This window comes from Thalassophryne amazonica, chromosome 16 (genome assembly GCF_902500255.1).
Source record: "Thalassophryne amazonica chromosome 16, fThaAma1.1, whole genome shotgun sequence".
Taxonomy (NCBI): domain Eukaryota; kingdom Metazoa; phylum Chordata; class Actinopteri; order Batrachoidiformes; family Batrachoididae; genus Thalassophryne; species Thalassophryne amazonica.
Window position 1 is genome coordinate 30,164,726 of NC_047118.1, and position 13,367 is coordinate 30,178,092.

At 44.0% G+C, this 13,367-nt stretch overlaps 1 protein-coding gene across 1 annotated transcript in view; it reads left to right on the forward strand.

Moving 5' to 3' along the window:
• Positions 1 to 13,367, forward strand: part of grin2ca (glutamate receptor, ionotropic, N-methyl D-aspartate 2Ca) — a 432,253-nt gene that overhangs the window by 62,312 nt on the left and 356,574 nt on the right. Inside the window, exon 3 of the mRNA XM_034190478.1 lies at positions 6,603 to 7,204. Within this exon, the coding sequence (XP_034046369.1) occupies positions 6,603 to 7,204 (602 nt within the window). The remainder of the gene's footprint in view (positions 1 to 6,602; positions 7,205 to 13,367) is intronic.

The following is a 13,367-nucleotide window of genomic DNA, read 5'->3' on the forward strand; positions in this document are numbered from 1 at the left end:
ATTTATCGGAAGATAATTAGTCCGATAATGGTTTTAAAAGTTATCTGGAAAGATAATCCTATAATGAAAACTTTATCTTCGATAATTATTGGATTATCAGAACTGTGCCCACAACAATAAAGTTTATCAGTTTGATCATTAAATATCTTGTCTTTGTGGTGTATTCAATTGAATATAAGTTGAAGAGGATTTACAAATCATTGCATTAAGTTTTTATTTACATGTCACACAACGTCCCAACTTCGTTGGGGTTGTACATATTATCTTGGAGCCACACTGTCTGGTATCTTAGCGTCACCTTTGGAAAATTACCATTTATTGTAGGAAGCTTCATGGGGAGCTAAAAAGCTGTACTCTGAGAACTGCAACATCATTTCTCAGCCAATGTCTCCACTTCTGTCTGGTAAGGTCTCAGACAAATCACCACCTACTAACCAAACCTGCCCCACTCTGCCAAAGACCCTCATTTAGCAAACCAATTGAACAAGTTTTACTGCAGATTTGAAAGATAATGAGACAGTCCTACCACCATTCCCAATGACAACCATCAGATCCAAACCATCAGCACCTACTCCCCACCACACTTCTTTCCATTCCTGAGAGGGATGTCTACAGGCTCTTCAAGAGACAGTACCGACACAATGCAGCCGGACCTGACTGTCTTCCCATCCATGTTAAAGAACTGTGCAGACCAACTGTCCCCGGTGTTCAGACATCTTCAACACCTCACTGGAGACATGCCAGGTGTGAGCGTGCTTCAGGGCCTCCACCATCCCCATCCCCACAAAGCAAAGAACCTCAGGACTTAATGACGACAGACCCATCGCCCTAATCTCTGTAGTGATGAAGACCTTAGAGCGCCTTGTCCTCCCACACCTCAAGGCCATCTCTGAACCTCATGTGGATCCCCTGCAGTTTGCCTACAGAGCCAACAGGTTGGTAGATGATGCTGTCAACATGGACCTTCACTTCATCCTCCAGCATCTGGACTCCCCAGGAAACTACATCAGTATTCTGTTTGTGGACCTTGCTGCTGTTTGCAGACTTCAGTTCTGATGTCAATACAATCATCCCGGCCCTGCTGCAGGACAAGCTCTCTCAGTGTGGTGTGCCCAACTCCACCTAGGAAACCAGGCACCATCCCTACAGTGAAGCAAGGTGGTGACAGTATCATGCTGTGGGGATGATTTTCTGCAGCAGGAACTGGGAGATTCGTCAGGATTGAGGGAAAGATGAATGCAGCAATGTACAGAGACATCCTGGTTGAAAACCTGTTCCATAGTGCTCTTGAAATCAGACTGTGGCGACCAAGGCTGGACTGGCATCTGAAAAGGGCCCAGCGCCGTTATATATACGATATATATAGGTCTATATATGGGGGAGGGGATGGTCTACTGGTTAATGTGTTGGGCTTGAGACCAGAAGATCCTGGGTTCAAATCCCCGTGCTCATTACACACCGGGAGCAATAGGGGATTAAAGACCTTGACCAAGGGCCCTATTGCTCCCGGTGTGTAGTGAGCGCGGGGATTTGAACCCAGGATCTTCTGGTCTCAAGCGCCGTTATATATACGATATATATAGGTCTATATATGGGGGAGGGGATGGTCTACTGGTTAAGGGCCCTTGGTCAAGGTCTTTAATCCCCTATTGCTCCCGGTGTGTAGTGAGCGCCTTGTATGGCAGCACCCTGACATCGGGGTGAATGTGAGGCATAATTGTAAAGCGCTTTGAGCGTCTGATGCAGATGGAAAAGCGCTATATAAATGCACTCCATTTACCATATATATGATGTCTGGAAGCATATGCTAAAGAAGAATGTATGTGAAGTTCTGTGTATGTATGTTTTTGAGGGTGAGAGATAGAGAGAGAGGAGGATAAGGTCACTAACTTTTTTTTTTCCTGATTATGAGCCCTGCTATGAGCGCTGATATGAGCCCTGGCCAGTGAATCTCAATGTGACAATTATATATATATATATATATATATATATATATATATATATATATATATATATATATATACACACACACACACACACTCAACAAAAATATAAATGCAACACTTTTGGTTTTGCTCCCATTTTGTATGAGATGAACTCAAAGATCTAAAACTTTTTCCACATACACAATATCACCATTTCCCTCAAATATTGTTCACAAACCAGTCTAAATCTGTGACAGTGAGCACTTCTCCTTTGCTGAGATAATCCATCCCACCTCACAGGTGTGCCATATCAAGATGCTGATTAGACACCATGATTAGTGCACAGGTGTGCCTTAGACTGTCCACAATAAAAGGCCACTCTGAAAGGTGCAGTTTTATCACACAGCACAATGCCACAGATGACGCAAGATTTGAGGGAGCATGCAATTGGCATGCTGACAGCAGGAATGTCAACCAGAGCTGTTGCTCGTGTATTGAATGTTCATTTCTCTACCATAAGCCGTCTCCAAAGGCGTTTCAGAGAATTTGGCAGTACATCCAACCAGCCTCACAACCGCAGACCACGTGTAACCACACCAGCCCAGGACCTCCACATCCAGCATGTTCACCTCCAAGATCGTCTGAGACCAGCCACTCGGACAGCTGCTGAAGCAATCGGTTTGCATAACCAAAGAATTTTTGCACAAACTGTCAGAAACCGTCTCAGGGAAGCTCATCTGCATGCTCGTCGTCCTCATCGGGGTCTCGGCCTGACTCCAGTTCATCGTCGTAACCGACTTGAGTGGGCAAATGCTCACATTCGCTGGCGTTTGGCACGTTGGAGAGGTGTTCTCTTCACGGATGAATCCCGGTTCACACTGTTCAGGGCAGATGGCAGACAGCGTGTGTGGCATCGTGTGGGTGAGCGGTTTTCTGATGTCAATGTTGTGGATCGAGTGGCCCATGGTGGCGGTGGGGTTATGGTATGGGCAGGCGTCTGTTATGGATGAAGAACACAGGTGCATTTTATTGATGGCATTTTGAATGCACAGAGATACCGTGACGAGATCCTGAGGCCCATTGTTGTGCCATCCAAGAACATCACCTCATGTTGCAGCAGGATAATGCACGGCCCCATGTTGCAACGATCTGTACACAATTCTTGGAAGTTGAAAATGTCCCAGTTCTTGCATGGCCGCCATGGGCAGTCTAAGGCACACCTGTGCACTAATCATGGTGTCTAATCAGCGTCTTGATATGGCACACCTGTGAGGTGGGATGGATTATCTCAGCAAAGGAGAAGTGCTCACTATCACAGATTTAGACTGGTTTGTGAACAATATTTGAGGGAAATGGTGATATTGTGTATGTGGAAAAAGTTTTAGATCTTTGAGTTCATCTCATACAAAATGGGAGCAAAACCAAGTGTTGCATTTATATTTTTGTTGAGTGTATATATATTCATACCATTTTCCTTAAGCAAAAACTGAAAACGGGTCCCACAGACCCAAACACCTTACGAGGTTTAAGCAAAGCAATATTTCACTAACACACACAACACTATAAGTTGGATACCAAATCTAGTCAGAGCATTATTTGACACCAAAGCTAAGGCACCACACACACACACACACACACACACACACACACACACACACACACACACACACACACACACACACACACACACACACACACACACACACGTGCTCCAACTCCTAATTCCCTAATGTATTATGTTTTTCAATATAGATGGTCATATGAATAACATGGAAACAGTAGGGAAATTGTGCTGCATAGGCCATGAGGTAAATATGATTTCTGTTAATATACAGTAAGAAAAGGGCTGTGTTGTGCACAACTCCATCTGGGCCGCTATTGTATGTTCTAAGTCTTACTGAATAAAATTAATCCCTTAGTAATAATTTCCTAGATTAAACATTTTCATACTTTCATCTTACAATTGCTCCAGTTGAGAGATACTGTCAGTGAGCTTACTGAATGGAATGTTAATAACAACCAAAAATATTTTATGCCAATTCCACAGAGTATCACACATGTCTTTCTGCCCCTTCTCACCAGGTTGGCAGTAGCTACTCCACCTTGGAACGGCTACCAGCAATTGCTAAACAGTAGCACAGCTAGTCGGCTTCTTACTATCCATCTGCCATGCCACGAGGCAGCTAATACTTCATACGAGATGTCTTGATAATGACATGGCATGCCATTACAGAAGGAAAAGATTACAAAAATACATTTTGTATAAAATCATAGTTGCACAACACACGACAAGCAGTAGAGTAGAAATAAGATATTAGTTGGATTTGAGAAAGTGAAAGGGGAGGATGCCATAACTAACACGCACTAGCAATTACTTTAGACACACAGCACAGGTAGTCCTTGTGACAGCTCAAGACAAAGAGTTCTATATGCTGGCGCAACAAAGAGCGATTGCTCTAAGACTGCAAGGGAAGCTCAGCTTCCCCTGAAATGTCAAAAAATAAGTTATCAAATATATACTGTTGTGTGTACATGTCATTGACTAAATATGCACTACAACGCGCTTAACTTTTGTTCAGAATCAGCTTCTTATCACTGGTGACGATGCGGCTTTCCTCTCACTCAAACCCGCAGTTTCACAGTGCTTTAAACGGTGTGGACGCTGAGCGTCCACAGACTTCAATAGCGAAGCAAAGACTGCAGCGAAATGAGGCAAAGACTGCAGCGAAACGAGATGAGTCATTGGATAAATGCTGGGCTCCTGCCCATCGGACACTCAGCGTCTATGGGGCAGTGGGCTGGCCTCGGCTGGCCCGGACGCTCAGCTTCTGCATGATGATTGGATGATCTGCCTGAGGCTGAATCCCTTTTTGATTGACTTTTGGTGTAAACATTTGTGGGAGCATTTTTTAATTTTCATTCTGTTCTGAGTTGAACCGGAGATGTTCCTAATCCTCTTAGCGGCATTTTCTTTGTTAAAAACGACTAGCGACAAATCGAGCTTCTATTTCTGATGTTTGTTTTTTTTTGTAGCTGCTTGTGTTTGGAGACTGACTTCTATCACTCTTTCTGACTTCTATCGCAGTTTCTGTCCCTACCGAGCAGCGGGTGCTGCTGAGCCCCTCCACCATCACAAAGCACTCTAGCTACACTGCATTGGCTAGCTACTAGCAAGTGTTGAGATGAATTCTAACCTCAATCTCTTCCTGCTGTGTCACGTCTCTCTCCGTCTCCTCCTGCTCCTGCTCCTCCTCCTGCTCACTCTCCACCACCTGTGCTCTCGACGCCGGTCCCGGGCTGGTTTGAAATGACGGACCGGCGGCCCCACTACCCATCCCGAACCCGAGGTCGAGCTTGTGGTTTTAAACATATCTGATTTTGGCACATTTTGCTGTGTCGTCTTTTACTTTGTTTTCTTTTTTCCTTTCGCTTCTCAGCTCCACTCTTTTGCTTCTCCATTTTGCGCACAACTCTCCGTTCAACACACGAGCTCGGACCGAATAGCCAAACCTTTGAGTGATGACTTGGGTCAGGTGGGGGCCTGTAGGGAGGGACGGGCCTTCGAGAACCAAGGAATTTCATTGGACTAGCCCAATGTGCCTCAGGAGAAGCATCCAATGGGCCACTATGTGTCATTTTTTACCGTCGCAATCAATAAAAATTATAATTATATACATATATTTTTTAATGACAGACCTGAGGGGGCCCAAAATGCGCGAGGGCCCGGCGGGATTTGCCCGGTACGCCAGATAACCAGTCCAGCCCTGGTGGCGACAGTTCATCTTTCAGCAGGACAATGGCCTGAAGCACATAGCCAAGATATCAAAGGAGTGGCTACAGGACAATGATGTGAATGTCCTTGAATGGCCCAGCCAGAGCCCAGACCTGAATCCAACTGAACATCTCTAGAGAGATCTGAAAATGGCTGTGCACCGACGCTCCCCATCTAACCTGATGGAGCTTGAGAGGTGCTGCAAAGAGGAATGGGCCAGTCTGCCCAAAGATAGGTGCACCAAGCTTGTGGCGTCATATTCAAGAAAACATGAGGCTGGAATTGTTGCCAAAGGTGCATCAACAAAGTATTGAGCAAGGCTGTGAATACTTATGGACGCGTGATTTTTTTTTTTTTTAATACATTTGCAAAAGTTAAAAAAAAAAAAAAAGTTTTATGTCATCTTAGGGTGTTGTATGTAGCATTCTGAAAGAAAAATGAATTAACTCAATTTTGGAGTAAGGCTGTAACATAAAATGTGGAAAAAGTGAAGCACTGTGTATACTTTGTGGACTGTATTGAGTATCTGGAACATGCACACCTCCCATGCACTCTCTAAATGACCTGTATTTCCTATCTGATGTAGACACTCAAAGTGCTTTACAGTTGTGCCTCCCATGTATCACACTCACAAACCAAATACTACAATTAGCGTGCTTCCCTCCCAAAAAGAATATTCCTGGTTTGAGGCCACAAACTGTGTTCACCACCACACACTGTGTAATGTGCTACTGTTTTGGTCACCATAGATGATCCATTTTAGCAGGGATATTTTAGAAAAAAAATATTTCTGACTGCTAAAATGTGTTTCCTGTTTGACAAAGAAAATGTACAGTGGAGTTCATGAACTGTTAACCAGCTATTTATTCCTCACAAATTGCTGCCATGTGTTTGTCTGATTCCAGGGCGAGGGTTCCAATTTCCTCCAGTTGGGTGCCTCCATAGAGCAGCAGATCAATGGGATGTTTAAGGTCATGGAGGAATACAACTGGGATAGCTTTGTGGTCATTACCAGCCTGTATCCAGGGTGTGAAAACTATGTGAACTACATCAGGTCCTTCACAGACACCAGCTACATTATGTGGAATCTGCAGGACGTGCTGACGTTTGATATGTCTGTTGAAGGAGTGAATGACATCCGAACACGAAGGCTGTTGCAGCAGATTGATGCCCAGGTTCTGTTGGTCTACTGTTCACATGAAGAGGCCCAGTACCTTTTCAATATGGCAGCCGACTCTGGTTTGGTGGGACCAGGCTACATATGGATTATCCCAAGCCTGGCTGTGGGCAATCCAGAATATCCTCCACCTGACAGTTTCCCAGTGGGGATGGTCAGCATCATCCCTGACCGGTGGAGGATGAGTCTGAGTAAAAGAGTGAGGGATGGAGTGGCCATTGTGGTGAAGGGTGTACAGAGCTTTAAGAAACACAGAGGATTCATTCCTGAGGGTCACAGCAACTGTCACAACTCCACTAAGCCTTCAGTTTCAAATGATGCTCTGTTCAGGTAGGCCAGACACCTGTTTCACATATACCTCAGTTTGGAACTGGCATATGGTTAGTGTTGTTATTCATTTCAACTTCAAGCCACAACAGTAATATATTGAAAAATGGAATATTTGATAAGTGATTGTATTCTGTGAAAGCTTTTAGAAATCTTATTTTTGTGATAGTGCATATGATTGGTTGATTGATTGGAATGTTTATTTTGAATATCAAGGCACAAAATAAATAACAACAATAATAATATAAATATAAAGAAAACCATAATAAATGGATATTCAAAAAGGAGCCAGAAGAAGTAAAACCTATTTACTCCCACCCCTTGTGGTTAAGTAAATAACATAATTAACTTGTACACGATATGTGCATTAATACATATCAAATATATTCATCCATCAGCACATGTATAGTCCCACATATAAATCCACATGTACCATATAAACATAATACAAATAAACACCACAAAAAAGACTAGCAAGGCCAGCCAAAGCAAGGAAAGAAAAGAATTTGAGTATAAATAACCAAAAAACAACAACAACAAATAAAATAATAACTAGGACTGCAAGCAGTCATATATGGGCCCTCGTTCCGCACGACCGCCTACCCAGGCCAGCGCGTTCCCTTGTGACCAGATGTGGGCATGTGCGTACAGGGGAAACCACTCATCCCACAGTTCAAATTTCAAGCAAATCATAAAATGCATGAAGGAGTTATGACATGTAGATTGCTCATCCACTAGGGGGCGCTCAGAGCACAAACAGAGGAGCCAGGTGTGTTGAGGGGCCAGCTGTCATCACACATGTGAATTTTCAAGTCAATCAGGCAAAGCATGAAGGAGTTATCACGGCAAAATGAGTAGAAACTTCAAAATGGCTGACTTCCTGTCTGGAGTAGACCCATGGTGCAAGAGACTTTTTTGTATGTCTATGCAAGTCACACAGAAGTACCAATTTTCATCTCCCTACTCCAAAAAAACCCCTATGGGGAGGGGTTTTTGAAAGTTTCAAGGGGGCGCTATTGAGGCATTTTGCCCCGCTTATGGGCAACGCCCCTATGAATTGTAAGAGGTTGTCGTGCTTGATATGTGTATCAATTTTCATGATGATATGACAAAATTAAAGCCGTCAAAAGGAAGAACGTAATTTCATGGCGAAGGGTCGATATTCAGCATGCCACCACACGGACGCCGTTACTCGTAACTTCACAGCGATCATCGCCTACGTTCACCAACTTGTTCTGCATGTTTTAGAAGTGGAATGAAGTTGATTGGGTTAACTATGTGACATCAGGACCTGTTAAAGTAAAAATACGACATTTTCTGTAACCACCGGGGGGTGCTATGGTGGAGGTGAGAAGTTCATAAATGCAGACGTTCAGGGCAGACATCATCATGTCCAGCAAGTTTGAAGGATCTACAATTAAGTATGTGGGCATGACAGCCATTCGAAGTGAAACGGCGTACTCCGAAAAGCTCTGCAAAGTTTGACGAACCCTAGTAGCCACGCCTTTTGACCTAATTACATTCTTTTGATAACTTTTGATCACCATTGGGTCATGATGATGTTGAAGAAAATTAAAGACGATTGGATGAAATACCTAGGACGAGTTCGTTCAAATGTAAGTAGTGGAAATGGACAAAAATGGCAAAAATTAGCTAAAAATCGAAACTTTAAATCAAAATGGCCGACTTCCTGTCGACATTTCACCATGACGGTAAAAGACTTTTTTGTGCATCCCAACATGGTAAATATGTTTACCGAATTTCGTGAGGCTACGACAAATAAACCCCTATGCGGAGGGGGTTTTGAAAATTTCTAGGGGGTGCAATTTTGCTGCAACAATGTGCGTGACCCCCAAAATATCAAAACTTGGATCTGACCGGACAACTTTGCAAAGTTTGGTGAGTTTTTTAGCATGGGAAAAGGCCGAAATTTGGATTTCAGTTTGTGCAGAATAATAATAATAATAACTAGGCCCTCGTTCTGTGCGACCGCCTACCCAGGCTAATGCGTGCCATTGTGACCAGATGTGAGCATGTGCATACAGGGTCAACCACTCATCACACAGTTAAAATTTTAAGCAAATCACACAATGCATGAAGGAGTTATGACATGTTGATGGTTAGGGGGTGCTCAGTATACAAACAGAGGGTGTGTTCAGGGGCCAACTGTCATCACACATGTGAAACTTCATGTCAATCAGACAAAGCATGTAGGACTTATGGCGAAGGGTCAAAATGCGAGCTTTTCGGAGCACGCCATTTCACTTTAAACGGCTGTCACGCCCACATACTTCATCGTAGATCCTTCAAACTTGCTGGACATGATAAGGGCTCCACCCTGAACGTCTGCATATATTAACTTCCCACCTTTGCCATAGCGCCCCCCGGTGGTAACACGAAATGTCCTATTTTTACTTTAACAGGTCCTGATGTCACATAGTTAACCCAATCAACTTCATTCCACTTCTAAAACATGGAGAACAAGTTGGTGAACATAGGTGATGAATGCCGTGAAGTTACGAGTAATGGCGTCTGTGTGGCGGTGTGCCGAATATTACCCATTCGCCATGAAAATACGTTCTTCCTTTTGATGGCTTTAATTTTGTCATATCATCATGAAAATTGATACACAGGTCAAGCACGACAACCTCTTACAATCCATAGGGGCATCGCCCATGGGCAGGGCAAAATGCCTCAATAGCGCCCCCTTGAAACATTCAAAAAACCCTCCCTTTTTTGGAGTAGGGAGATGAAAATTGGTACACGTGTGCCTTGCATAGACGTACAAAAAAGTCTCTTGTCTCTTCCGAACAGGAAGTCGGCCATTTTGAATTTTCTTGTCATTTTGGGGTGATTTCCACACGTGGTATTTGAATGAACTCCTCTTAGGGATTTTGTCCAGTGCACTTCAAATTTCTTCCAGATCATCCAGAGATGATACTGATCAAAAGTTATCGAAAGCTTTTCTCTATGTTGAAGGGTGTGGCCGCTATGGCGCCGCCATTTTGACTCTTCGCCATGGAACATTATACTTAAACAGGTGCTGATGTCACATAGTTAACACCATCAACTTCATTCCACTTCTAAAACATGCAGAACAAGTTGGTGAACGTAGGCGATGATGACCGTGAAGTTACGAGTAACAGCGTCAGTGTGGCGGCGTGCCGAATATTGCCCCTTCGCTATGAAATTACGTTCTTCCTTTTGAAGAGCTAAAATCAAAACTTTAAATCAAAATGGCCGACTTCCTGTCGACATTTCACCATGACGGTAACAGACTTTTTTGTGCGTCCCGGCATGGTAAATATGTGTACTGATTTTCGTGAGGCTGCGACGAAAATCCCCCAATGCGGAGAGGTTTTGAACATTTCTAGGGGACGCCATTTTGCGTCGACCTTGTGCGCGACCCCCAAAATATTGAATTTCGGATTTGACCGGACCACGCTGCAAAGTTTGGTGAGTTTTTGAGCATGGGAAAGGGCTGAAATTTGGATTTGAAAAGTGTAAAGAATAATAATAATATACACTCAACAAAAATATAAACGCAGCACTTTTGGTTTTGCTCCCATTTTGTATGAGATGAACTCAAAGATCTAAAGCTTTTTCCACATACACAATATCACCATTTCCCTCAAATATTGTTCACAAGTCAGTCTAAATCTGTGATAGTGAGCACTTCTCCTTTGCTGAGATAATCTGTCCCACCTCACAGGTGTGCCATATCAAGATGCTGATTAGACACCATGATTAGTGCACAGGTGTGCCTTAGACTGCCCACAATAAAAGGCCACTCTGAAAGGTGCAGTTTTATCACACAGCACAATGCCACAGATGTCGCAAGATTTGAGGGATTGTGCAATTGGCATGCTGACAGCAGGAATGTCAACCAGAGCTGTTGCTCGTGTATTGAATGTTCATTTCTCTACCATAAGCCGTCTCCAAAGGCGTTTCAGAGAATTTGGCAGTACATCCAACCAGCCTCACAACTGCAGACCACGTGTAACCACACCAGCCCAGGACCTCCACATCCAGCATGTTCACCTCCAAGATCATCTGAGACCAGCCACTCAGACAGCTGCTGAAACAATCAGTTTGCATAACCAAAGAATTTCTGCACAAACTGTCAGAAACCGTCTCAGGGAAGCTCACCTGCATGCTCGTCGTCGTCATCGGGGTCTCGACCAGACTCCAGTTCGTCGTCGTAACCCACTTGAGTGGGCAAATGCTCTGATTGGTTTTCTGATGTCATTGTTGTGGATCGAGTGGCCCATGGTGGCGGTGGGGTTATGGTATGGGCAGGCGTCTGTTATGGACGAAGAACACAGGTGCATTTTATTGATGGCATTTTGAATGCACAGAGATACCGTGACGAAATCCTGAGGCCCATTGTTGTGCCATACATTCAAGAACATCACCTCATGTTGCAGCAGGATAATGCACGGCCCCATGTTGCAAGGATCTGTACACAATTCTTGGAAGCTGAAAATGTCCCAGTTCTTGCATGGCCGGCATACTCACTGGACATGTCACCCATTGAGCATGTTTGGGATGCTCTGGACCGGCGTATACGACAGCGTGTACCAGTTGCTGCCAAGATCCAGCAACTTCGCACAGCCATTGAAGAGGAGTGGACCAACATTCCACAGGCCACAATTGACAACCTGATCAACTCTATGCGAAGGAGATGTGTTGCACTGCATGAGGCAAATGGTGGTCACACCAGATACTGACTGGTATCCCCCCCAATAAAACAAAACTGCACCTTTTACAGTGGCCTTTTATTGTGGGCAGTCTAAGGCACACCTGTGCACTAATCATGGTGTCTAATCAGCATCTTGGTATGGCACACCTGTGAGGTGGGATGGATTATCTCAGCAAAGGAGAAGTGCTCACTGTCACAGATTTAGACTGGTTTGTGAACAATATTTGAGGGAAATGGTGATATTGTGTATGTGGAAAAAGTTTTAGATCTTTGAGTTCATCTCATACAAAATGGGAGCAAAACCAAAAGTGTTGCGTTTATATTTTTGTTGAGTGTAATAATAATAATAAACAGCGCAATTACAATAGGGTCCTCGTAGGACTTTTTCCTACTTTGGCCCTAATAATAAATAATAATAATAATAAACAGCGCAATTACAATAGGGTCCCTGTAGGACTTTTTCCTACTCGGGCCCTAATAATAATAATAATAATAATAAACAGCACAATTACAATAGGGTCCTCGTAGGACTTTTTCCTACTCAGGCCCTAATAATAAACAGCGCAATTACAATAGGGTCCTCGTAGGACTTTTTCCTACTCGGGCCCTAATAATAATAATAATAATAATAAACAGTATAATTACAATAGGGTCCTCGTAGGACTTTTTCCTACTCAGGCCCTAATAATAAACAGCGCAATTACAATAGGGTCGTCGTAGGACGTTTTCCTACTCGGGCCCTAATAATAATAATAATAAACAGTGCAATTACAATAGGGTCCTCGTAGGACGTTGTCCTACTCAGGCCCTAATAATAATAATAAACAGTGCAATTACAATAGGGTCCTCGTAGTGTTGTGAAAGTGTCGTGACACGGACCCACAACAGGGGGCGTTAATGAATGGACAATGGATAAGCCAAAAAGTAACAATTTAATGTTGTGAATCGCACAACGAAGTACAGACAATAACAATATGGTGGACTGTCAATTAAACACAATGTGACGTGTGGGCAGGCTCGACGATAGAAGACGTCTGGCGAGAGAAGAGCCGGATCCCACACAGCTTCCACCACCAACGGAGCTGAAGAACACCGGAGCCGCCAAGCCCTGCACCCCAGGTGGCCACTGTCTTCAGCAGTCAGACCTGGTACTGCTGGCAGAGAACAGAGACAGTACTGATGAGTGTGAGTTCACACACTCAGTAATCCCACAGTCAGTGTTTAGTTAGGAGGGAGAACCTCCACCTCCGAATCACACACTCGTGCAGCTCCTGAGATAACCACTTATCTGGGTGGGGTGGGAGGCGAAGCCGTCGCAGTCCACACCAAACGCCAACTCAGCAGACAAGGATCCGTCCCAGGAAAACGGCTGCAAAAGAGATCAGACTAATGCTCGATTAAGATTCAGCAGAGACGTTACGTGAATGGTAGCTGATTTCTCGGCGGGGAGGTGGAGTTGCAGTC